This window comes from Calonectris borealis, chromosome 2 (assembly GCF_964195595.1).
Source record: "Calonectris borealis chromosome 2, bCalBor7.hap1.2, whole genome shotgun sequence".
Taxonomy (NCBI): Eukaryota; Metazoa; Chordata; class Aves; order Procellariiformes; family Procellariidae; genus Calonectris; species Calonectris borealis.
Genome location: NC_134313.1, coordinates 165,721,268 through 165,747,591, shown reverse-complemented (window position 1 = coordinate 165,747,591; position 26,324 = coordinate 165,721,268). Strand labels below are relative to the sequence as shown.

Here is a 26,324-nt window from a genome sequence, read left to right as displayed (position 1 = left end):
GGAGGCTGTCACTATTGACAAAGACTTCTGCCTTCTCTTGTCTCAGTGCTTCATCACAGCCTGCTTCTGTCTAGGAAAATAAAAATGTTGGTGTTTGTATGTTGTTGAACTTCCATCACAGCAAGCTAGCTGCAAAAAAGTAGGGAGAGGAGATGGGAGGAGAGGAGAGGGGAGGAGAGGAGAGGGGAGGGGAGGGGAGGGGAGGGGAGGGGAGGGGAGGAAGTTTGGCCTACCTCCAATCGCTCCATCACAAGACTGGCGGTCTTTCTAGCAGATTTGTTCTGCATAAGCCATAAAAGGAGAGCTTACTGCAGGAGCAAAGGTGCAATTCTATGGCTCTGTTATTCAAGATGGGTACAACAGACATTTCTGAGTGTAACACTCAACTCCAGGAATAAACAAGAGACGATAAATGGCTTTAATGAGTGAAAAAGGGTGCCCAAAGCAGCAAGGGGAAGAGTACCGCTAAATGATTATTGACTTGGGAGTTGGGGTCTGTCCAAGACCTGGTATCCCATGAGGTTGTCTCTGAGAAACAAAGGGATCACATGTGCTGTTCACATTGCAAAAAGCAATTGCTAGATACTGTCTAGCCTGGTCCTTAGGTTTCCCCTAGGTCTGGATAGTCCATGGCTATCCAATTCTTTTATCACAGGTCCCTTGTGTAACTTCATCAAAGTTCACAGACCTCTCGCCATGTCCCATGAATTAACTAACAACTTCAGGACTCCAGGAAGGAAACTGTTTCTTGGAGGAAACTTAAAAGAACAAAAATGACGGTTGAAAGCTTGTTCCCCTCCATACTGGCATGGAGATTGCTGGTATTGCAGCGCCTGTTGGCAAAGCTTCTCTGCTTCCCAAAGGGAGAATGGAAAGCTGGAACATCGTCTTGGAGTAAAGAGACAGGTGTCAGTGGAAAAAAAACAAAGCTTTTGTTCTTCTTGACTGTGTTCATCTGAATGGAAAATCCAGGCAAGGAGACTGGAGAGCCTGCAGTTCACAATGCCAGGCCTCCTGTTTTCTAATTTTGGAACAAAGTACTCCTCACCACTGCTTTTCCTAAACACCCACGTAACACATATTTTCAGAGGATGATTTCACAAGGTCTCACAGAAGCAGGGACTGAGCAGACGTACGTGCAGAATCTAAGAAGGAGAAACAACTGTGTAAGTAAAAAACTATCATCCTTTATTATCAAGGTAGACTACAGACTGGATTCAATTAGCACTATTTTAGAAAGCACTGGCTTGAGGTGGAACAGGGTTTGTACTCTCCTACAAGAGTGCAAAGGAAATAAAACTGACCTCCAACCATGTGACAGAAAGGGTACGGTGTTGGGTGTAAGGAGGTCTGGGTTCTGGGCCTGAGCAAACCATGCGTTCTTTATGGACCTCTGTTTTTCCTACCTGCTCTTGCTGCCTAGATTGTGATATTTAACAGCCATGTAGGTGCAGAGTCTGTCATGGTGCTTTTGCCACCACCGCAATGTTGGACACCTTGCATCCTTTATATCTAAGCAAATAGAACTCTGGCAGAGACTCGCTTTTAAACCCACTTTTGTTTCCTCATTGGCATATCAGGAGTTTCAAATCTTTTCTCTTCTCTTATACTGCAGAGGTTTCTGTTTAGTGGAAACCAGCCTTCCTTGCCAACGTGAAATAAACCTTTTTCAGGCAGCAGGGCACCTCTCTCTTGCACACCCATTAAATAAGATCTCTTTACGTTGCAATGCAAGTGGGTGGCTGTCTAGCAGCTATGAGTAAGCTACAAGAGGATGTCATTATTGCCAGACTTGGCCCAGCTTAATGTCAGCCAAGACATTAAGGGGGAAACCTGACTGCAAACAAAAGTGAAGCCAACTACAGTGTTTGTCCTTGTCCAAATGAAGGCAAAGGCGAACAAGGAAGATTTATAAACTGGATTTGTAAAACCCCTCCATTTTTAATATGATAAAGAGAGGTGTTTGCGTCTATGGGATATGCATTGCAAGCTGACAAGTGTTTTCCTTGGGTGCGAGCCAAAGTTTTGGCTCTGCTTTTCTTTCACCAAATGTGAGTCCTCCGAGATGAGTCACTGGATCTTATAGCGGGCTGCAGTCTGCTGAGCCAGGAAAAGGAGCCCTTGTTGCACAGAAAGGGAATCAGGAGATGATGTGTCATGTGGGTCACACGGGGAATTGGCATCACTTCCCACAGCCAGCCAATGCAGATTGCATGCAGAGGACCTGCAAGCCTGGAGGAGATGGAAATAAAGCCAGGGCTCCCTGGGACCCATTGGGGTTTGGGTACCACATTTAATCTCTGGTAAGCATCTAAGAGTCTGTGTGGCTCCACCAAAAGTTCCACTTCAGCAATTCAGGTACTTAAATGAGCTGCAGCAATTCATTTCTGTAAACCCGGATCCCCAATCATCACCAACGCCTTGCTGCAACACATTAACCCCTTCCCCATCCTCTCTCACCCCAGGAGAACCTGTGGAGTTACACAAGGGGGGCATGTGGCTGAGACCTCTGCCAGAGAGCTAAGCAGGGTTTTGGGTTTTTTTTTGCATTTCCTTTTATTATGAGAGCTGTCAAACGAAGAAAAAGGATCCTGAGGGACAATTCAGTGAGTAAGGCATGTGTAATCACTGGTGTCCGACGTCGACTTATGGAAACTATAGGATGAGGCAAGCCTTTTCACTTTGGCTGCTGCTGTCAGTGCTGGAAGTCAAAGACATTAATTATTGCTAATCTACAGCTCACCTTTTGTTAGTCAACAGGTGAACGAGCTATCCGCAAAGCAGGCAAGGGTGCAGCCATATCGCAGCCTCGGCACTTACAGGGTAAATAGTAATCAATATTAAGTCAGAGCCGGGTGAGCGGTGCTCCTTGGAGGGGTTTCACCATGGCTCCTTGGAGGGGTTTCACCATGGCTCCTTGGAGGGGTTTCACCATGGCTGCGCCCCAGCACGAGGGCACAAATGAGGCTGCGCTTCTGTGTGAGGTGGCTCCCAGCTGTTGTTACGTGGAAGATAAAAGAGATTATCGAGGTCAAAAAAAACCCCCGCAAATTCAGCAATAAGGGGGCTCCGGTGAGAGGCTGCCATGGAAAGGCACGGGGACCTCAGACCAAGGGAAACGGGGTCCTGTCCTGCCGCCTCCTCTGCGCCCACACAGTCCCCACCGACGCCGCTGAGGGCTCGTCCCGGACCCGCCGCCCTCCTGGGACGCGGGACGGGACCTGCCCGTCCCCCGGGCCCGCAGGCAGGTGATGGGGCGGCAGCAGGGAGCCGGAGGCGGGACGGCTCCTCCCTAGCGGGGCGGGCTGAGGGTGAAGCGGGGCGCTGAGGCGGGAACGGGCTGAGGGGGAAGCGGGGCGGTGAGGCGGGAGCGGGGCGGGCCGCGGGGGAAGCGGGGCGGTGAGGCGGGGCCGGGCCGCGCTGGGAGGTGCCGAGCTCAGGGAGGACAGAGCCGAGCCGGGCTGAGGGAGGACAGAGCCGAGCCGGGCTGAGGGGACCGGGCTGAGGGAGGACAGGGCCGGGCCGGGTGAGGCCGGACCAGCCCCGTCAAGGCACCATGTCGGGGGCAGCGAGGACAGCCATCTGCCTGCTGCGCCGCGACCTGCGCGCCCACGATAACCAGGTAGGGCCCGGCCGGCGAGCCCCCGGGTATTTCTTTAGAAATAACCCCCTCTTGGGTGGGCTGGGGAGAGGTGCATCCTGCCCCCCCAAAGCTGTCATGGCCCTCTCTGTGTTTCCAGGTGCTCCACTGGGCTCAGAGCAACGCAGATTTCGTTATTCCCCTCTACTGCTTCGACCCGCGGCACTACCTGGGCACCCGCTGCTGTGGCTTCCCGAAGACAGGGCCCCATCGGCTCAAGTTTTTGCTGGAAAGCGTGAAGGATCTAAGGGAAACGCTCAAGAAAAAAGGAAGGTAGTTGAGAAAGCACCGTGCAAATAACACATCTATTTTTAATTTCTTTCTCTTTTTCAACACATATTTGTGCTGTGAGTCAAATCATGTCAGATGATGGCTCATTTCAGAGAGCCACAGCCCTTCTGTTAGATACCATAAGGTCCCATACATAGCCCCTGTTCAGATGACCTGCTGTGGCATCTGCAAGGGAGTGAAGAGCCATCCAGGCTGTGTGCCATTCGAGGTTTTGCTTTCTTGAACTCAGATGCCACAGATGGGCGTCAGCCTTGTGCGCTTTGCCGAGAGTCCTGACGTCTGGAGACATGAACGGCAGTCTTCTGAGATGTGGCATGCATCCTTCCTTGTCCCTAGCGGGTTTTCCCTGGGAGTTGGCTTGAGACAGACCATTATGGGACCTGGCTTGTGAGACTGGAGAGTTAAGTTTGCTCATGCCCTGTCCTCCTAAACCCAATCTCTTTGGTAGGCCACACTGTGGGAAGGGGGTCTTCAGGGATTCCTCCTTCATTATGTCTTTAGAAACCATAACTGGGGTAGACCAGGGCCTGAAGGTCTACATGCTGAAGAATCCCATTACCAATAACATCTCGCTTTGCTTAGCAGAAGATGTGTCAGCCAGCCTTTCTTCTCCCAGAGCAGCATAACAGTGGTAGTAGAAGCAAGAGGAATGGCTCTGGGTTTGCAGTGCAGCGTGGACCATGCAGATGGTGAATGTTATAGGAGACTGAAAGAACTGATCAGTGGGTATCTGCACCCACACGCTGCAGTGAACAGATTCAGAGCTGCTTGAGTGCTGCTGTGCTCTTGTCAGTGGCTGATAAGAGATTGATATTCTGCAGTGAGAGATGTGTGGTTGTGAAGGGCCACGCTAAGACCTAGGCTCCATTTCCACAACCATGAAGTATCTTCTTAATGCAGTGGTAGACAGAAATCTCCTCCATGTCCAATCTGTGATGTTCCCTGTGGGCAGCTTGGTCTTTGCTTTTCTGTGGGATGTAAGGGGAACATCTCTCTCAGCAGCACCCCTTGCTCCTGCCTTCTTCTGACCCAGCCCGTCTTTGAAGAAACTTTTCAGTTACACTTTAAACTATTCTGGCAAAAACACTATATTACCCCTTCAAGAAATTCTTCTCCAGCACAGGCCTCTGTTAGATGACACAGTCGTGTGTATGTGAGAGAGAGAGACAGGGAAAGGGACAGAGTCACGTATGAGGCTCCTCACAGAACTCTGCACCCACCACTGACCAACTTTCTCACCACAGCTTCTCTTTTGGTCTGGTGCCCTGGGTACACAGCTGGGCAGTTGGTGAGGTTGCAAGGTGGGAGGGAAGTTTTGTTGACTCTGTGACGAACACAGAGCATTCAGAGGAAAGAATTCCTCTGAATACTCCCACATGAAAGTGGAGAGGGGTCTGCCCACAGGCCACCACAACCTGTGAAGGGGATTGAAAGAGGAATCTTGGCCTCAGTGTGTGAGGATGAACAGATCTGACAGATTTACTTTTAGGTAACAGCCTGGCTTTCTGCCTAGTCATCCTTTCTAAGGCATCCGGGGTGGTAGAAATGTGTTTGACACAAACTCAGCCTCAGAGGCTTACAAACTGTGTTCACTGGGTCCTAAAAAATGTAGGCTAGTCAAATCCTGTCTGTCTGCCTCCACATGCTGTCTGTGCTCCGTAGAGAACTAGTACGTGGGTGCCTGGGCCAGAACTAGGGCCTCCTGTACACATAAATAACAATAACATCAAAATAAGTTAGGCCAATATTTTGTGTTTGCAGTACCCTGGTTGTGAGGAAGGGGAAGCCAGAAGATGTGGTCCGTGATCTGATTACTCAGCTGGGCTCTGTCAGTGCTGTGGCTTTCCATGAAGAGGTAAGGGAAATATCTGAGTGACATTGTTAAAAGATAAAATTATGTTGTGGAAGTTTCTTCCACCACCAAATGGTGATGCAGATCCTGTATGTTCAGAGCCTTTCTTGTCTGTGGTATTGTTAACCTTTGGGAAACTGGCTAGCTCCTGGGATGGGGATGGTGTAGGTGTCCAGGTGGGAGTCCTTGCTGGATGACAGCAGCTATTTGTGATTGATCACTTGCAAGTGCTGTGTCTTGAGGAAGAGGAGTTTCCAGCAACTGGCATTTTAGGTCATCTGAGTCCATTTCTCCTTCTGTTTGCATCAAGCTGCCTTTTCCTGGCGCCTTCCTTGCACAGGGAGCTAGCTGCCAGGGGGCATGTTGTATCAAGTGTAGAAAAGGCACACGGTGTGTTGACAGCACCCATATTTAGGCAGTTGCCCACCACTTGTTGAAGAACAAAACACGAGTCCGGTCCTGGACTGCCAACAGGGTTGTCATGTCGCTGACCTGTCTTCACTGCGCTAACTAAGGTTTGATCCAGAGCCTGCTGAATTCAGTGGAGGGCTCTGGATCCAAACCACTGGGCTTGGAGGCTTTGTGTACACACACACATATACCTATATATGTACATAGACGGACCCAGTATTAGCAGAGTCTGGGCCTCAGAGCTGTCTAACACAGGAATCACTCTGTGACCTGCACTGCAGGTATTCCTGCTGTCAGGCCTCCAACCCTTGTAACTTGACAACCTACACATCCCATAGTGCCTTACTCCATGCAGCACTAAGAACAACCACAGAGGATCAGACAAAAGGCTTCATGTAACTCCATAGCCTTTTTCCTGACAGTGACCAATAACAGATGCCCAGAGAAGACCACAGGAGCAGGACAAATCTGTAAAGATACTTACCCTGCATACTTTCCCAGCCTCCCAAGAATCTGTGGCTCGAGTACTTCTTGAAACAGGAATGCTATCCTGATATTCAATAACCTTCAGTAGATTTCTTTTACATATATTTCTCCAGTCACTTTTCCAGTCCATGCAGACTTAAAAGATCTGCAAAGTCCTACATCAAGGAGTTCCTTATTCTGGCATTGGCACTACTAATAGAGAGTGAAAACATTTGTTGGGTTTGGCAGAGGGAAATACTCAGAGATTGTCTGTGTGCGACTCTCTCTAAAGGGGTGAAGCTAAATGTGGAGATGAGGGAGGAGGGCAAGACCAGGAACCAGGGTCTGTGTGCATGTGGGAGCTGAGGCCGTGCAGCCATGGCCTCACTGCATTTCCTTCTCCCTAGGCCACACAGGAGGAGCTGGATATGGAGAAGGGGCTGTGCCAGGTGTGTAGTCAGCACGGGGTGAAGATTCAGACATTCTGGGCATCCACGCTGTATCATCGGGATGACCTTCCCTTCAGGCCTATTGCCAGGTGGGCTGCTCCGCGGTATCATTTACTCGTCCACTGTCCCATTTGTTTCTCACTCCAGCGAACTGCTCAGGAGGGATCTTAGTCATCCGGTCCCGCAGGGAAGGGACCCATTAGTCCATCTGCATTTATGGAACAGTGCTGTTGTGCTCATACACATCAAGGGGAAGGGGCACATTCATCCCTCTGCACTAGTAGTATTTACGCTCTGATATGCGTAAAGCCGAGGGGTTTGTTTGACCATTTATTGAGGAACTGATTTCTCTTTGCCCTTCTGCCAGCACAGTTTGGATACTCAGTCTGCAGTGCCAAGTCCTTGTGACATTGGACTGGATTGCTCGGTTACTCCATCTGGCTAAATGCAGCTGCCTACGATAGTAGCCCTTTGCCTGTGGACTCTTCATGACTCCCTCAATAGTCACTTGAGGTGTAGTTGATGGGGTTGAGTGATTCATAGTATCCTATAGAAAATGTATAAAATAAGGCAGAAGAGTCAGGCCATAAAAATGCCTGTTTCTCTCCATTGACTGAAAAGGCAGTGGGAGGTTGCAAATTTTTACATTGAGGTCAGCCTGGTGGGTAATCAGAAGCTAGGTGAGATAAATCTGACCCTCATGGTCAGACCCTCATGGATTGCCCCATCAGGACACACCTTAAATTGAAAAGGCACCATTTGCATCAGAAGCAGAAAGAAACTGGGTGAAGGACTGAACCTCCTATTGCTGCTAGCCCCAGGGGCATCTGCCTCTTTTGTGCCAGGTGATGTACAAACATGCATCACAAATATGAACTCGACCCTCAGGAGAGCGCAGCCTAGAAAGCTAACTCTCCATGTGGTGCTGTGTGGAGGGGCCAGGGTAGCCATCCTACGGAGATCTGACTGCGCTGTAATCTGTGCAGGTTGCCGGATGTCTACACCCATTTCCGAAAAGCGGTGGAATCGGAGGCGAAGGTCCGGCCAACCCTGTGCATGGCCGATCAGCTAAAGCCTCTGGCTCCAGGGGTGGAAGAAGGGTGTATCCCTACAATGGAGGATTTGGGACAGAAGGGTAAGAAGAACTTAATTTGGCATTTGCTCCCATGAAATCCTACTTAGAGATGTTTCTTACTGAGAATGAAAACATGGAAGCCACCCAAAGGCAGTGGTTGCTCTTCAAACTGCAACTAACCCTCTGTTCACTCATACAGCAAATGAAGGTAAATTCCCTGCAGGGAGGAGCTGCCCTGCAGCTGGGTAGAAAACACCCTCTTAGTCAGTAATTTTTAATATGTTTGATGTGGCCCTTGCTTTAAAAGAAGACCAGTGCACAATCTTTTATGTCCCCAAAGCAGACATCCCTACTGCTGAACATCCCTAGATTTTAAGCTCCCTACCTTTGAGATACTTTCCAAGGGGGTAACAAGGTGATGGTATTTTCTGTGGCAGATCCTGTGACTGATCCACGAACAGCCTTCCCCTGCAGTGGAGGAGAGACCCAAGCTTTAATGAGACTGCAGTATTATTTTTGGGACACGGTAACTCTTACATTTCCTTGTCTGCATCCTCCCCCTTGTACATACGGCTGTGCAAGTGGGTGAGGCTGCAATTTCACTTCCTAATAATATTTCCTTAGCTCCTGTGTAACACTTTACAAAGGAGGGAATGAGCATTATTTCAGTTTTTTAGAGAGACAAACTAAATCAAAAAGAAGTCATCCAGGAACTGGGAATGTAAGCCAAACCTAGTTTAGTGGCCATCCCTCTTAAGTCTTTTTTTTTCCATCAACTTTTGGGAATTGGAACAATTTTTTAGCTCCTTTACCTTGATTTGCCCTTTCTACTCTCCTGTCCTACATCATCAGCAATGTAGTTCCTCCATTTTGGAGGAGTGAAAAGTGGCCTGAAAGGCTGCAATGGCGATTGGGGTGAGGAACAACCGACCCAAGCTGCTGCCCGCAGTTAAAAATAGTAGGAGGTTCCTAATAGTCTGATTTAAAAACTTGCAGTTAATAATTAGAGCTACTTTTTGCTCCCTCACTTTGGTGGAGTAAAGCTGCTGCTGACTGCATTTCATCTGTGCATCCTGACCATTTTTGAACCTTTTCCTGGTCTAGTTTGAGAAACTGCCTTAAATTTGCCTTGTGTGAATTTAGACAAACACATGTGTGATGATTTCCAACAGCATCAGACCCTACGCAGCTTTGTGGATAAAGGGGGTAGCATCTCTCCAGATGAGAATGGGTTAAGGAGTGTGCTGTGTCCAGTGCGCTCACTGGGACAGCCCCCGGGGGATTCTTTCAGCCACAGAAGTTCCTGCATTCCCTTGCTGTTGGGGAGCATTGTTGTGGTTTAACCCCACTAGGCAGCTCAGCCCCACACAGCCGCTCCCTCACTCCCCGCCAGTGGGATGGGGGAAAGAATCGGAAAGGTAAAAGTGAGAAAACTCATGGGTTGAGATAAGGACAGTTTAGGTAAAGCAAAAGCTGCGTGCACAAGCAAAACAAAACAAGGAATTCATTCACTACTTCCCATCGGCAGGCAGGTGTTCAGCCATCGCCAGGAAAGCAGGGCTCCATCACGCGTAACGGTGACTTGGGAAGACAAAGGCCATCACTCCAAACGTCCCCCTTTCCTTCTTCCCCAGCTTTACATGCTGAGCATGACGTCATATGGATATCCCTTTGGTCAGCTGGGGTCAGCTGTCCTGTGCGTGTCCCCTCCCAACTCCTTGTGCCCCCCCAGCCTCCTCGCTGGTGGGGTGGGGTGAGGAGCAGAAAAGGCCTTGGCTCTGTGCAAGCACTGCTCAGCAGTAACGAAACATCCCTGTGTTATCAACACTGTTTTCAGCACAAATCCAAAACATAGCCCTATACTGGCTACTGTGAAGAAAATTAACTCTATCCCAGCCAAAACTAGTACAAGCATGCATAGCTTCTACTCTTGGTCAAACATTAATACAAGCAGTGCTGGAAAATCCGTTACTTCTTTTTTATTATGCAAATATTGTCTTCCCTGGTGATCTAGAACAGCTTCCCCAGTGAGCTAGAACAGCCCTTTAGCAGTTGTAACCTGTGCAGTGAAAGGGATCAGGGAGAGATCAGGCTTCCCCATGTCCTCTGCATCGTCAATGGAGTGCCCAGAAAATGGAAGATCTGCACTCTGCTGTAAATGTGGGTGGCCCAGAAATAACAGTGATCAGGATTCCTGCAGCTGAGTGTTGGGTGCTGTCAGACACTGTGGTTCTCAAACCCAAACAAGCAGCCACATGGACAAGGGAACCGACCGCCAGTCCCACTGGTGCTTGTAAGTGGATTATTGATCCAAAGTCAGACGGGTACGGGCAGGGATCAGCACAACCAGTTTCATAGAGCTTGTAGAAAGAGATGTGCTACAGGCTGAAGCGGGGAGCATAGCTTGTGACACGCGTCCCAGAGCTATAATGAAAACTGCTGGCCTGATTAATTCTTGTGCACTGGAATTTGTAATTTGGCAGCTCTGAAATCCTTGCAGGCAGCCATGAGAGGGAGCCCAGCCCTGCCAGATTTCCCTGGCTCCAGCATGGAAGAAAACACATTTAGCAGGTTGCACGTAAAGTATTAAAACCTTCTGTTCTTTTGCTTGCACAGAACCTGGTTGCATCTTACAAGGAGACTCGGAATGGACTGGTGGGAATGGATTACTCAACTAAATTTGCTCCATGGTAAAGATTTTTGTTGTGAGACTGGAAGCTCCTTCTCTGCTCCCATCCCAAACTGATGTTACCTGTCTGTTGAGTGCTCAGTGGGCATTGATAGGGGTCTAGGTGTGATTCCCTTGCCCTTTTTGTTGGGGTAGAGCAGCCTCAGAGCAGAGTTTGTTAAAGCCACAGAGCGCCTTTATTGCGCTTCCAGGCAGCGGTTCCCTGGGAACATTCTTGCAATTAGGAATTGCTGAAGTGTAGCAATACTGTGCCAAGAGACCAGTGTGCTGGGAGCAGCGATGTGGACAGGGCACTGGAGAGATACACAATTTGGCTTTGGCTTTGTGCTGTTTTGTATATCTGGGGTGGTTGAGAGCAGCCAGGGAAGAAGCGTAGCTTCAGCGTGTTGATGGGGCTGTAGCAGAACTCGACCCAGTCCTGGTTTGCTGAATACTGTGGGGCGGGTCACCTCACCTCACTGCCATTCCATTTTCCTGTGGGGTGAAGAGACGCTTCTGATTATTCCTATTGCAAAAAGATCTCTTGTTTGGGTAAATATGATGACTTCTAAGTAGGGGTTTTAGTCTCTGGTGCTGGAAGGGGCAGAGTTAATTCCGGACTGAAACTGCGGCAGCAAACTCAGTTCAGCCTAATGCTGAGAGCATCTGGAGCGTTTTCCTGACAGAATTGCAATATGAAACAATTTTTTGCGGCTGTTACAGGTCAGGATTTCTTATTTTCAACGGGCTTTGTGCTTTAATGCTTGCAGTGGACGGCTCCACCTGGTGGCACGTTGGGATCCCAGGACCCCTGGCACTGCAGAAGTTCTTTATCTGTGGTGGCCTCCACTCGAGTTTTTCGAAGCTGGCTGTTTGCCCAGAGCAGAGTCCTGATCTGCCTGCCCCAAAGTGTTCCTCTGTCAGATAATCAAAATCAGACCGGTTCAAATTGCAGCCACCTCATACTGGCCATTTCTAAGCGTTAGAGCTGGTCAACAATTAAGGAAAAACTTCAGGCCCTTTCTTTCTGTTTTCCAAAATTCATTAGAATATCAAATGTTTCCACGAGCCTTAGTGGGAAATTGCAGTAAAATACATTTCTAGGAAAATCAAGGTAAAAGTTGTTCCTTATCACCCTTTGCCAAGCTCTTTCCTGTCTTGCACAGCACTGATTTGGGACAAATGGAAGGAGCCCAGTGGGTTGAAATGCCAGAGCTGGGTTTGATTCCCTGGTTTTCCTACCCTGCCTGAGATTTTCAGCAAGTCACTTGCCTTTGGTGGTTGCTCACATGAGAGACTAAGGTACTGAAGGAATAGGGGCCCTGGGCATATGATCATAGGTTTGTAGTAAAAGGAGGGCTGTTAAGGCAGATGATGTAGAGGTTGACATTTGAGATCCGTTTCTGGGTTTGTCATTGGTGTGCTAAGTCACCAGCTGATCAAATCTTTTAGGCAAAACTTGTAAAAATTCTGTAAAATGATTTATCTCGGCAGCTTGGAAACTCCTATAACAGTCATACGCTGGGAAGGGGAGGATTTTGATTCTCAGGTTGAAGAGTTGCAAAGAAGTCATAAAACTTGACTAAAGCTCTTCAGAAGTCAGTGCCATAACTGCAAACTAAGCAAAAGTTTTCAGAGAACAACTCTAAACATAAAACTGCCCCTTCACTCCCTCTGCACAGACATCAAGCTGTCTGTCCATATTGCATTCAGGACATCATTCTTCTGCTTTCAGGCTGGCGCTGGGCTGCATTTCACCTCGATACATCTATGAGCAGATCCAGAAGTATGAAAAAGAGAGAACAGCGAATCAGAGCACATATTGGTATGTCCCTGCATGACCACTGTGGCTTGTTTTCTCTGAAAAGGAAACTGGCATCTCACGCACAGAGTGATTTGTTAACTTTCTTCTTAATTAATGTTTGTTTTTCCTATGCCTGCTCTCTGGTTCCTCTGGGTTGCATTGCAGTTCTGTTTCAGTATGGATTTATTAGTCTGCCTTTGACATCCAGAGGCTTTAGGCACTTTATAAGTAAAGATTATTAATGCTTATTGTCATTATTATTGTTGGGAAATTGTGGTTCATGATTTTTAAAACTGATCTCTGTAAATCATCACCATCCCTCTCTATATTGTTATTATGGGCTAGTTGAGAAGGAGGAAGAATGATTTATAAACAAAAGCCAAAGGATTTCTTACGCCAAGGATATGAGCAGGGTTTCACCCAAAAGGCTCAGCGACTGTGTGACTTGTACGAATCACATGGTGTCAGAAAGACCTCTGGCAAATGGCCCCGTGCTTGCTCGGCTGCTTGGCCGTGACCACAACACCATAGCAAAGGGAAGGAGGGGACTGGGAAGCGGGCTTAATGCATCCAGCCTTGTGACCCGTGCTCTTCCTCGCCCCGCCGCTGGCTGCTCGCCTGCCTGCAGGTTGTCCTGAAGGAGTCTGGAGGACACTTGAGGTCAATGTATCCATCCCTGGGCTGGCCTTGAGCTTGCTCATGCACTGTGGTGTCCCCAGACACTCTGAATTAGAGCCTGAAATAGAGTAGGGAGCTCTTACAGAGAAGCAGATTCATGTTAGAGCCTGGCCTAACACTAGACCTGGATGGGAAAAAACCCAAACCGGAAAGTCTGTGCAAACTGTAGAACGATGTTTTTGTATCGGTTTGTTGCATTTGCAACACGTCAAACAGCACAGTGGTTGGTGAAGAACAGGCAGAACATTGCCAACAATTCCGGCCAAAATACTCAATTTCATTAAAATTCAAATGACGGATAAAACATTGACCTTTTGCCTGTTGAAGTGTATGCTTTTTTTTTTTTTTTCTTCAAAGACAATTAAGAGAGGAAGGATTTCAAGACATGAACATACTCGTGTTTTTCTGTCTAATAGCCAGCCAGCCTGCCTGCAGCCGGGATGCCATGGTGGCCTGCCTGCAGCCGGGGTGCCATGGTGATGTGAGCATTTAAAAGTGATAAATAATTATAAAAACGAAGCTGTCAAGCTCCCAGGCACTGCAGTCAATTGTACAGTGAAGTATAGGTCATGATGGCTGCATATGAGGGACTGACTGAACCTCAGTATCATGACACTAGTTTTTAGCATTTGGACAGTGTCCTGTTTTGTAATCAGATTTTCCAAAAAGATCTTGTAAGCCTAAATATCAGCTGAGCAGAATATTTCCAATATGCCAGAAAGCTGAAGCAGGTCTCAGAGGCTGAGGTGTCATCATTTTATAAGAAGTTCTTTTTATATAAAAGTTTTTATATAAAACTGTCTATTTTCTGCAGGCGTAGCACCTGCTCTCATGAGCTAGACCACTGTAAACCCAGTTTTGAAAGGTGCCTTTAAGTCCCTTACAAAGGTTATTGCTTACATCAACGTAAAGCTCTTAAGAATGTGCTGACATGCTTGCTCATGCGGAAGCGTGAATCAGGTCCTCGCCCTGCTCTTTGGAGAATTATATCCCAGTAGGGATGGATGAGAAACAGGTTTCCTGAAATTCTGCTCCTGCACTGGAGTTAAGGAAAGCTTCCCAAGTGATTCATGCAAAGCTTGCTTTCGCTGTAGTCATCTGGGTGCCAACTAGATAAGTAGGCTTGGGGCAAGAACTGGTATCATGGAAAGGTATGTAAAATTGTTCATTGTGAATAAACCTCACGGTGTTAATGATGGGTGCTACGGAAGCAAAATCCTAATTTAGTAATTTTATCTGACCCACAGTGAAATACAGACATGGCTTTCTGTTTTAGGGTCCTGTTTGAACTGCTGTGGCGGGATTACTTTCGATTTGTGGCCCTGAAGTATGGCAAAAGGATTTTCTCATTAAGAGGTGCGTATAACCATATTTGGAGAGGAAAGGTACAGTCTTACAACAGGGGAAGTAAGAGAAGAAGCTGTCGGCATTGTGTTGCACAAATGTTCCCATAGCACTTGTGTCACCACCCTGGGTTGTTGCTGGGGACTTACTATTAGCACAGAAGTGCCTCAACTCCATGGTGCTGGACACAGTGTAGACATTGAGACTTTTGCCCCAAATCTGATTAGATACAGGGAGTAGTATTAACACATGTCAGTGGGAAACAGCAGCACAATAAGAGTAAAGATGCTGTTTCCGGAGACACTCCACCTTTGGAGAGAATCCAGGCTTCAGGCTTGACCAAGTTCACCAGAGAATCTGGGACAGAGCAGGAACTGACCCAGCAGTGTGAATCCCAAGGAACCAGATATTCTTTCTGCCTTGCACTACATAGGAATCAGAATGAGATTCAGCTCCAGACCCAGTCACTTACATGCAGGTGTCTACAAATGAAGTGGGGGTCTGAACTCTCAGTGCAGCAACAAACATCTAGTCCATCTAGTCAGGAAAACCTACAGCTGATGCCTGTGTTGGGTGAGCTGTTTGCCATGGGATGTAGCTGCCCACACCTAAGCATACAGCACTGTTTTAGATGCCCTGGGGCAGTCTGCCTGGCATCTGTTGTGGCTGCAGAGGAGTACGACTCCCTCAGGGCCTGTGTCACATCTGCCAGGCCTATGTGGCTGTTTTGAATGCCCTACAGCATCTCAAATGGCACTGGATGCCAGTGGTGGGGCTAACCTTAGATGTCTAGAGCTAAAGCTGAGTCATCCCTGCTGCCTCCATTCCACTGTACAGAGAACTGTAATTGCCACTGGACCTCTGCAAACATAACGTCATCCCCCTCATCTGTTCCTACCCCACTGCAGGAGCAAAGTGTTACTGGGGGCTTCTGCCAGGTAATTCTGGATTTAGTATCTGCTACAGAAACAGATTTCACATAAACATTGTCCTGGAGTAAAATTGAACAAAAAGATACTAGCTTGGGCCAGAGCACATCTCCAGCCACTTGTGAGGTCTGAGTAATTTTTAAGCAAAAAAAAAAGAGCAAACACCAACAAAACAAATAATCAAAATCCGTTAGGGGTTGAGCATCCTCCGTGTGCATGAGACACCCCTTTGCAACACTTGAAAGGAGGAACAGATCATCTCTAAACCTTTGCAGAAGGAACATAGCTTGTTTGTAATACCACTGAGAGGACTATCTTCATCCTAATGTCTTGTGTCAACCAAGGTGCCTCTGGCTGTCATTGTTTTATTAATAAGTGCCTGCGTCAGCATTTGTCTTCATTAGCAGTTCATTTTTCTCCTTGATAGGGCTTCAAAGTAAAGAGGTCCCCTGGAAAAAGGACCTTCAGCTCTTTGACTGTTGGAAAGGTCAGTAGAAACCGCAGGTTTGGCTAAGCGTGCTTTTGGTTTCCACGTGTCTGCATGCTAACGTGTGCTCTAACGCTAACTCAGATTTATGTAGAGGAACGGTCAGCGCGATCAGGCCCTGTCATTTAAACTTTTACCACCGAACTTTTACCACCGATTCTTGTTACCACCGAACAAGAATCCAACCCCTCAGTTCGGTGTGAGTGCAGGATACCTGGCTTCCCTTCTGAGACTGAGCACCACGCAGGAGCAGGCCCGCAGAGTATCATGAATGGCCAGGCTCTGTCTGGGTGGTACATGCTTTGTGAGATGCACTGCAGTTAGATTTTCCTGCCCAGGAGGAAGTGTTTACTACCTGTTGGTCCCTTCTGTTTAGTCACACAGAGGCTGACCAGCCCTTCTTATCAGTGCTAAATTATCCTTCCAACTGGGTTTGGTTAGAAGGTTAAAACAGCCTTAGAATAAATCACCTCTTTTGTTATGCCACAGCCTTTTAATATCCTTGCTTTTCTTTAGCTTTTATAACTTTGCTGTCACATGAATAGCAAGCATAATATCTCAAATTAAAACTCGGAGGGACTAACATATTAAAGTATCAGAATCAGTGAAATACACACCTATATATCTTTCTTCACATTCATGTCGTGTGTCCATTTGTACACAGGTACAATAAATAATTTCTTTAACAATTGACAAGGCTCTCTACTTTTCAGGTGCTAACCCTCGGGGACTTGTCCAATACATTCCTCTCTGCTATTAGTCACCTGTCAATAATTTTTCTGTTCTTGGCCCATCTCGCTATTGTGTGTATATTTATTTTGCTCTGCAAAATTCCCTGCAATCCACCTGATTCATTGTTTTTCCAGTCTGAGATTTTTCTGTTCCTTGTTTTTTTCTTGCCAAAAATTCTCCTCATTTTAATTTTCAGTATAATTTCCCATTTAATTTCCAGTGGCTCTTAGTGGCTGCACGCCAGCTAAACATCACTGAAATTTCTTCCTGCTGCTGTACAGTGGCACTGTCTTACCTGCTTGGGTGGCTGTGAATGCATGACCACAGTTTGGTTTATGAGTGCCTAGTAATGTCATCATATCCCAGCGCTGTCTTTTGTCTCTGCAGAGGGCAAAACAGGAGTTCCTTTTGTCGATGCCAACATGCGAGAGCTGGCTGCGACGGGCTTCATGTCTAACAGAGGGCGGCAGAATGTCGCCAGCTTTCTCACCAAGGACCTGGGTCTAGACTGGAGGATGGGGGCAGAATGGTTCGAATACCTGCTGGTAAGACTGGACCCTTTGTGTATCTGGAGTTGTTCGTGCTCCCTCCCCTCAGTGACAGACAGGAGGACGGCTCTGCCTTAATAAGGAAAGATACAGAAAATGATCAGTAATTTTCAGGCTGATATAAATGCTTGTATATACTGCTTGCATGGTATGTACTTCCCAAAGCTCACATAAGAAAAGGGAATCCATCAACCAAGATGTAGCTAGGAAGTTTGCAATGATAGTTTCGATTGTCCATGTAGGGTTTTAGCCAGAGATCTGTCATGCTTGAGAAAACTTTCAACCATAAACTATATTAACAGTGCTGTGATTTGCTCACCCAAGAGGCTGGGGAGGAGGACAGCCCAGAAACAGAACATAAAAAGAAATGTGTTCGGGCCACTGAAGCCAGTGTTGGCACAGCGTCTTTGCATTGATCGCTGTGGACAGGGAAGTCATCTAGTCAAGAACAGGCGAGTATGGACAATAGCTGGATCAGCCTCCAGAGAGCTCCACCCCAGCTGGAGGCATCCTTCTTCATTCTGGTGAGTCACAGGCCTCCCTGCCAACTGGAGGAATTCGTTTCTCATACGCCGATCAGCAGTCATGCAAGCGCAGTTAAATGGCTGGGTTGCTTCTCCATCCTCAGTCCCCGCAGGGTCTTCCTAAGAAGGTCTGAACAGGCTGGCAGCCCCCAGTTCAGAGGCACAGGCTGTGCCTCTGTACAGCTCTGTGCGTCTTTGCTTGGTTGCCATTGTCTCTGGTGATACTGATGGACAGATGTCAGTAGCGCCAAGCTGAGCGGTGAAAACTGAGGCTGAGGAGGTGATAATCTGCATTTGTTTTTCACTGGACTGAATGGTACAGATTGAAAAAGGCCAATATCAGCCTCACATTAAAGATCTTGTCTGTAGGATACAAGAGGCTATTGGTAATCAGGAAACTTTCTACTCACTAGCGTGGCTGGAGGTACAGAGAAAGCCCAGTCACCTCACCATTATCTGCAACTAAAAGACACTTTTTTGTGAATGTAATTTTTTTTTTGAGCTTCCTTGGAGCTGGGCTCTGACATGGCTTTGGCTGTGGAGATCTACAGGGAGATCTGGGTGCTCTTCCCATTGCTGCGTCTCACACCAGTGCTGTCAGCAGTGGTGGGCTTGCACAGTAACACGGTGCAGGACTTCTGTAGGATCCTCCAGAAAGTGGTGTTGGTGGCTCCATGCAGTGATGCTTTTCCAGATAAGAGCGAGAGCCCCCAGCACATGGCACCAGAGAACTTGTATCGGAAACGTGGTGGCCTTATCCTTCATACCCTGGCTGGAGTTTGGGATGGAAAACCTTACCTTGAGTGCATTTCTTTTGCAGTTTCCGGCGGTTGTATCAGATGGCTGATACCCTGCGTGTCCTAAGCTTCGTAGCAGTGACTTGCCAAGCAGGGGCTGCATTTCAGTATGGATGATCTAATTCCTGTAGCCTGATTGCATTGTATGTGACACATGGTGGCCCTCCAGAAGAATGGTACAGCACGTGCAAATGCACAAACAGATCTATGCATGCCTGTCCTGCAAACTGAGCCACTAGGACCGTTTCAAATGTTTTGTAGTATCTGGCTTTTGATGGCATCTGTCAGATATGGCTTTCAGAGCAGTTACAAAGGTGACTTCATTTTGCAGAGAGGGCAGCTTGCTTCATGTACAGACAAGCCTCGTACTCAAAAGTCACCAGTTGATTAAGAGTTGGGAGTCAGGAATTGAGGCTTTGCTCTGACAGGCGGGCAGCCTTGCCTTCCTCAGATAAGAGCTTGGTTCACTTTGCAGTCAGACTCAGAGGGCCACGGAAGATTCCAGGTCCTGTTCCCCAAGTGAGGAAGACCTGGAAGGTCTCACACTAGAAAGATGCTCCCTGAGTTACTTGCCTTTATTCATATGGGCATAAATGTTACCAGCCTTGCTGGAAGCAGGATTTAGCATTCTGCACTAGCCCTTCCATCTCGGAAAGCCCCTGATGCTGACTGCCACTGTAGGTTGGTGTGGTACAGGCTGATCCTTGTGTCCTTCTGTCCCTTCCTTTCAGCTTGTGTCACACTGATATATTGCTAGACAGCTCTGTTACTTTAACCTGGTGGCATCCCCAGAGTAACACACAGGAGACATCAGTTTGATGGGGGAGATACGGCTACAGAGTGATAGAGGCCAGTACAGAACTGAAACTGGTCTCGCTTGCCTCTAAAAAGGGAAAGCAATGCATACTTCATCTCTGATACTTCCAGCAAAGGCCCACCAAGTGTTTGCGCCTGCCTGTGAAGAAGCGGGTGTTTGTCATCCACGCAGTGAGACTAAGGCAAGCTCCCTGCAACCTGCTGAAGCCAGGGGAAAGGCCAGAGACCTCTGGTGTCCTGAACAGAGAATATCTCGGCTATGATTTCATTCACAGGGTCAGGCCCCAAGGAAAGGGAGAGAAACAAACAGAAGAGAATGCCAGGAAGGGGCAAGGCTGAGGGGGAAATGAGCCTGCCTCCTCCAGTCCCCCTTGGATTTGCCCTCACCTCTCGCACACGCTTTCCTGCACGTTAATCGCACAATCAGGCCTCCGATGGCATCTTTTTTCCCCTCCTTATCTCACCGACGGGAGGAAGTGCTGCCTGGAAGGGGAAGCCTGGTGCACAGTGAGCATAGCTGGCCCCAGCTCTCGGCTGGCTTTGCGGCGAAAGGGAAAGGGAACGTGGCACAGCCCGTTCCCCCGTGCCTTCTGCCATCTGGGTGTGTGGAGCTCCCCACTTCAAAGAGTGGCTGAGATTTTGGAAACGTCATTGCGTGGAATGGTTGATGCTGCAGCTGCAGTGAAGGGACAACAGCGCTGAACCTGCTTAGTGACCTGTCTGCAAACTCTTTCTGCTGCAGCTGCCAGCGCTACGCTTTTGCAATGCAAACAGCTCTCCCAGGAATGCGCAGAGATCCCACGCCCTATTTGCTATCACTGCCACTCCCCTCCTGAGCTAGGTTTGAATTGTCCTACAACTGGAAAGCTTCTGATGTTGGATTTAAGCCACCCTGCTCAGCTGAAGAGCACTCAGACTGAACCATGTTCTGCTCTCATTTGTGCCTGTTTCAGGAACTTTGCTCCATTTTACATAAGTATTCTTGAGAGCTTTTTATTTGTTTAGATGTAGAATAACTGGATGGTGTGCAGCCTAGTGAGTACGTCATGAGAGCTCTAGTGTTTCCCGTAGTAAAGCACCTCTCTCTGCCAAGTCCCTGTGAGTTGAGGCTTATCGCCTGAGGAAGGTCGAGTACAGCAGGGAAAAAACTGCAGTGTTTGTATCGATTGCATCTTCATACACTCTGTGTGGTCGCTCCGTACAGTCTGAGTTAGACTTTTCTCCAACCTGCCTAATAGGATCTGCAGAGATGATTTTGTTAGTGTGTGGTCTCTGGGTAACTGGTCAGGAAGAATTTTCTCTCGTATTTGAAATGTACTGGGCTACTGTTTCTTGGAATATGAGCACTCAAAAGCTAGGGCTAGTTGTCATGAAGTTTGCCAGATGATGGCAGAAAGAGAAGGATTTTGAAAAAGAAAGACAACTGAGAAAGAGAGGGACTTTGGCTGGACTTTTACCTATCTCATTGACGTAAGACCAGAAAGTGAAGCAGCCTGGGAAGCTGATCCCAGGTGTACAAAACAGCCATGCAACATGGTCCTCTTCCGAGCCCGGTGGCTGTGCCTACCTGGGAGAGCTCTGACTACCCCTTGATTCCCACACAAGGAATTCTCCCCTTGAGATAAGGGATGGATGGGGAGAGAAGATTCACCAAGGGCCAGCCCAGCTCTTCTTACTGTTTTCTTCCTCTGTTCTCAAGGTGGATTACGACGTTTGTAGCAATTATGGGAACTGGTTATACAGCGCTGGTATTGGCAACGACCCACGGGACAACAGGAAGTTTAACATGATTAAACAAGGCCTGGATTATGATGGCAATGTAAGTCTTGTTTGGCTGTCTTACAACGAAGGGTGCAGCAAAGCATATGTGATAGTTTCAGGGAACAGAGGAGATCAATCTGCTCTGTGGATACTGCTGCAAAAACAGTTCTGCGATCTTGCCAACAGTCAGGCAGGTTCCGCATTGTTATACAGGAAAATCTGACGTTTACAATCTGCTGCTGTCCCCAAGGTGGCTGGTGCTCTGTATGCCCTCCCGGCCCTGCCATCAGTCTGTGTTTTTGGTGTTTCATCACCGTTTCTTCCGGGTAACGGCCACATCCCATCCATACCTCACACTGCCATTTCCTTGAGCACAGAACAGCAGCTTCTTGGAGAACTCAGAAGTGACAAGAGAGACGCAGCTGCTCACATGGCACCTCAGGAGGTCCTGGAGAGTAGATTAAACCTGTGACTCCTCTGACTATCCTCTGTAAGTGGTGGGAGCAGAAAAATCACCCTTTCCATGTGCTTAGCCAGTGTTCACATACCGGATTCCCTGTTTCCACTCTGTTCCCTAGCTTCATGGCAAGCTGTGCTGTTGCCTTTCAGCACTGTAGCTGGCAGGACTTAGCAAGGAACCAGAAATTAGTCCTAGTAGGGGACACAGCAGTAAAGTTAATGGGAGAGATTCAGGGGCAAGGGGGGCTCATCTTGCCAAGCACAAGAGTGCGCAGCTGAGCTAGTCACCCCAGTTTCCTTCAGTCACTGGAAAGAAAAAAGGACTTCTTGTGAGTGACTTCATCTCACTATGTGCTAAAACGGCAGGTGAACTGTACCAAAAGAGCACCTCTGTCTCCCTTCTCTGCCTGCAGAGCGAGCCTGGGAGAAGAGCTCCAGCATCCAGGTCTCTGTGTTCAGGCACTAATTCTGGGTAGAGGGTTTAGCAGGAGGGGCTAAGACTTGACAGAGGTAACTGATGCTGTAGTACACCAGCTTCTTTACCTGGAAATCAGGCTTCTTTCTTTCATGTTAAGAAAGACCCTTTCTGGGAAGCCCTTACAGATTGTTACTGATAGATCCTGTCCTGTTGGTTCTGTTTGCAGGGGGATTACGTCCGGCTGTGGGTCCCAGAACTACAGGCCATAAAGGGAGCAGATATCCACACCCCTTGGGCACTGAACAGTGCTGCTCTCTCCCAGGCAGGAGTAACTCTAGGTGAGACCTACCCACAGCCAGTTGTGACAGCCCCAGAGTGGAGCCGACACATCAACCAGAGGCCCGTGAGTACTGGGAAGGTTCAGATGGGGTGGGAGGGCTCCAGGCAGCTGCTCTGCGTCAGCAGGAGTGTCTGTGAATTCTGCTCTTCTTTCTCAGGTATAAAGGGGAAAAATTGCTTTAATGTAAAGTCACGTTACCTCACAGCAGAGCGTGGTCCAGCCCTGCGCCGGGACTGTGCAGCCAGGGTTATTTCGCTGTGTCTGTCCTAGTAAACTAAGTCCCGACCTCCTGTCATCCAGGCAGTTACATTGTTAGGGTGTTCCCCAGCACGATTTTGCCAGGGCCAACAAGCACCTTCCAGAACCTTGTACAAGCAGAGTTTGAGGGTACCACGTGCTAAGGACTGTCACAAAAGATGATCTTGACAATGCCACCCTACATCCCTTGGACATAAACTGTGCCAGGCCAGTTGGCTTTAGGGCTGAAGAATGAACCCATGCATGTCTTGTTTACTATTTTCTAAGTAGCTTTTCTTACTCAGGTTTTTTCCTTCTGGATATACATAGTGCCAGACATACCCGCTGTGGTGAATGATGTAAATTTTAGCTGCTTCTTTATCCCATCAGCCTCGTATAAGCAGGGCTTAGACAGAGAGAGTGTATCTTTCCCAGCATCCTTCCCTGCCCTCCAGACCCTGCCTGCCCTGGCAGCCCCAACGGCAAGCGGGGAAGGATGGGGTATCTCTGAGGGCCTCCACTGGCCTAACCACCCCCTGATGCAGATGGACAGAAGGGAGCCAAGGTTGATGCTCAGTTTGTTCATGTTCGTGAGGTGAAAGTAAAAACAACCAACTTCCTACCATGCTTGAGTGCATCCAAACTGGAGTCAGCAAGACCAGTAAATACTGGGACTGGCCCTTGCACTTTGCTTCTTGGGTGTATCTCCCCTTTAGAATGGAGACAGATTAAGATGTGGATCCTGCAACATGTCAAGACTTGTATCTGCTGATGGGGCTGCTGTTGTTGGAGGAGATGGGTATGGAAGGAAAGTGCTCTGTAGGTCTGGGTGGGATCAATGGTGGTGGAGCTGGAAGGCAAGAAAGAAATGTTTGTAACCAACAGTTGCATATTTCAAGGGGTTTTCAGCATTTTGTCTTCCTCCATGCATCCTCCCTGGCTCCTCCCAAGTAAAGATACTTTGTGGAGGCTCAAATTTAGCTGTCATGTGATGTTCAGTGAAGAATGAAACATGTCTCCATTTCGGGTTTTAATCCCAAGGTGCAGTACCAGATTCCTTTGCCATGAATAGAAAGTTTTGCGAAAGCAAAGCCTTCTGCTTCCAGCCATGCTGTTGAAGGGCCTGGATTATTACCCTTCTGCTTAGGAGTGCATCTAAGATCAGAGAAAGGACCCTGTGAAGGAACCCTTCAGTAAGACGCTGGTTTGAGGCAGTGATGAAACTGGAACCCAAAAAACTCCTCTGTCAGGCAGGAGTTTCATTTTGATCAACTTTCCAGCTCACCTTGGGCTCTGTGGACCTGCACTGCCACACTGTGCTTGTAAAAATACTACTGGGAGGGACGGTTGGCCCAATGTTATTGAGGCCTGGAGAAGAACCTTTCCCCTCAGCCCCCCCAAACTATCAAAATACCTTTGAAAATACACGCCCATATCTTACTGGAAACCCAAGTTTCCTAAGTCCAAGCTGTCATGGTTTAACCCCAGCCAGCAACAAAATACCACGCAGCTGCTCGCTCACCTCCCCCCTCCAGTAGGATGGGGGAGAGAATCGGGAGGGCACAAGTAGGAAAACTCACAGGTTGAGATAAAAACAGTTTAATAATTTAAATAAACCAAAGTAGAACAGTAATAATAACAATAACAATAATAGAATATACAAAGCAGGCGATGCACAGTGCAACTGCTCACCACCCGCCGACCAACGCTCCGCGTATCCTGAGACACGAGAGCCCCCCCCTTCCCGGACCACACCTCCTAATTATATACTGAGCATGACGTCACATGGTATGGAATACCCCATCGGCCAGCTGGGTCAACCGCCCCAGCTATGCTCCCCTGTGCACCTGGCAGAGCATGGGAAGCTGAAGAGTCTCCAGTGCAAGCACCGCTCAGCAACAACCAAAACATCAATGGGCCACCAACGTTCCTCTCATACCAAACCCAAAACACAGCACCCCCAGCTACTGGGAAGAAAGTTAACTCTGTCCCAGCCGGAACCAGGACACAAACCTAGAGCTGTGCCTCTCACTCCCCTCCTTTTTGCAAACTTGGGGGTAGAAGCGCCACATGCACATTTTTCTAGACGTCAAGGCTGCTTTGTGATCAGATTCACTCTGCAGCATCAGTAAATACCTCACTGTTCATCTTTTATTTGCAGCAGGGAAGAAGTCCCCATCCCAGGGGTAGGAGAGGACCTGCACACACACCAGTGCAGCACAAGGACAGAGGGATAGATTTTTACTTCTCTCGCAAGAGAGACATATGATGAAGGCTGTCCAGGTGCGTGCTGGAGAAGCGCTCAATGGGAGCTTTCGCTGACGAAGATACCAGGATAACGGTTAATCTCCTTGAACCAAGCCAACGATAGAAGTCTGGCCACAACAAAGCAACTAGGGATCTGCCTCTCCCAGATCTCTCTGGGATCTGCGTCTCCCAGAGACGTGAGCGGGACGAGGCTGTGTATTAGCGCTGACTGTGGTGATCGGATCTTGTATTTTCACTTCGGTGCTCAGGCTGGTGCTGTGAGCTCTTAGGCAGTTCGCTCGTCACTCTCCAGGAGCGGCTGCCCTTCAGTGCTGACTCCCATGGACAGCGTATCATTCTCAACTCTGTAAAGTCCTTTGGCTGAAAGGGGCTGTCTAACTAATATTAATTAACCGAAATGGCATGGCCTTTTTGTTTGGAGGAGGTGTGGCTGCTTTTCCAGTGCCTCTTGCTTTGCACTGGTGCTTACAGCTGTTGCAGCTAAATTTCTACCTCTCTTTACAAACCGGAGCAGATGGTTTATGTGGCAGGTGTTCACTCAGAACTCTTTCTAGTGAACTTTCTTATGCTAACGTTCCATGTTTTAAAGCTTTAAAACTACCAATCATTGTGTGATTAAAAGTGTTGCTACTGGAATATTTTATCTTTCTCGTTTCCACTGATGCTACAGAGATCCATAGACAGAGTGAGACTTCGGAGGACGTTCTCCTATGTGTCCCCTACAGTACTTTGGAGAAACAGTAGATTCCTCTTGAAAACTGCCCTGGAGTCCTTGCGGCCCCCAGGTTGTTTTTGGTACCAGCCTGGAAACTGGAAGCTGTTCAATTCATAGCTGAGAACTGTGTTTTGTAGTCAGCACCAAAACTCAGTCTAAAGCGGTTCCCTGGCCATTTTAAGCATTTTGACTTTATGCAGAATGTTGTACTTGCTAGAAGAGTTTGGGAACTTGGAGATAGCCGTATTTGTGCTGTCATGGAGCATTGTCACCCCATGGAGAGCCCAGGTTTGAAGTCCTCAATCCCAAAAGCAGCCCCCTCTCAGTAGACGGGACATGGCTCTGGGTTTATTACCACTAGGTATCCATTTGGGCCTCTTTCATAAAGAATAATACCATAATTCTTTTAAATCTCTTTGAACACTTACTTGGATAGATAGGTTCAGGACTGGATCGAGAAAAGAACTGACGTGGAACACAAAAGCAAGTTCTTCTACCAAAAGGAGACAAATCAAGTGATTTTGAACGCATGGCCCTGTCGGGGCCATGTCAATAATCCCACTGTTTGTTGTGTTAGGGGGCTGGACAGGAATGGAGCCATCATGAGGTGATTCTG

General features: G+C 48.0%; 1 protein-coding gene across 1 annotated transcript; it reads left to right on the top strand.

Moving 5' to 3' along the window:
- The first annotated feature begins 3,473 nt into the window (after positions 1 to 3,473).
- On the top strand, positions 3,474 to 25,627 carry LOC142079660 (cryptochrome DASH-like). The gene is made up of 14 exons (XM_075144262.1): positions 3,474 to 3,622; positions 3,741 to 3,913; positions 5,693 to 5,786; positions 7,067 to 7,197; positions 8,095 to 8,243; positions 8,621 to 8,709; positions 10,800 to 10,873; positions 12,587 to 12,676; positions 14,610 to 14,689; positions 16,034 to 16,093; positions 17,213 to 17,370; positions 21,210 to 21,329; positions 22,375 to 22,551; positions 24,887 to 25,627. Exons 1-14 carry the CDS (start codon positions 3,557 to 3,559, stop codon positions 24,992 to 24,994), a joined length of 1,569 nt encoding a protein of 522 aa, XP_075000363.1. The 5' UTR covers positions 3,474 to 3,556; the 3' UTR covers positions 24,995 to 25,627.
- The last annotated feature ends 697 nt before the right edge of the window (positions 25,628 to 26,324 follow it).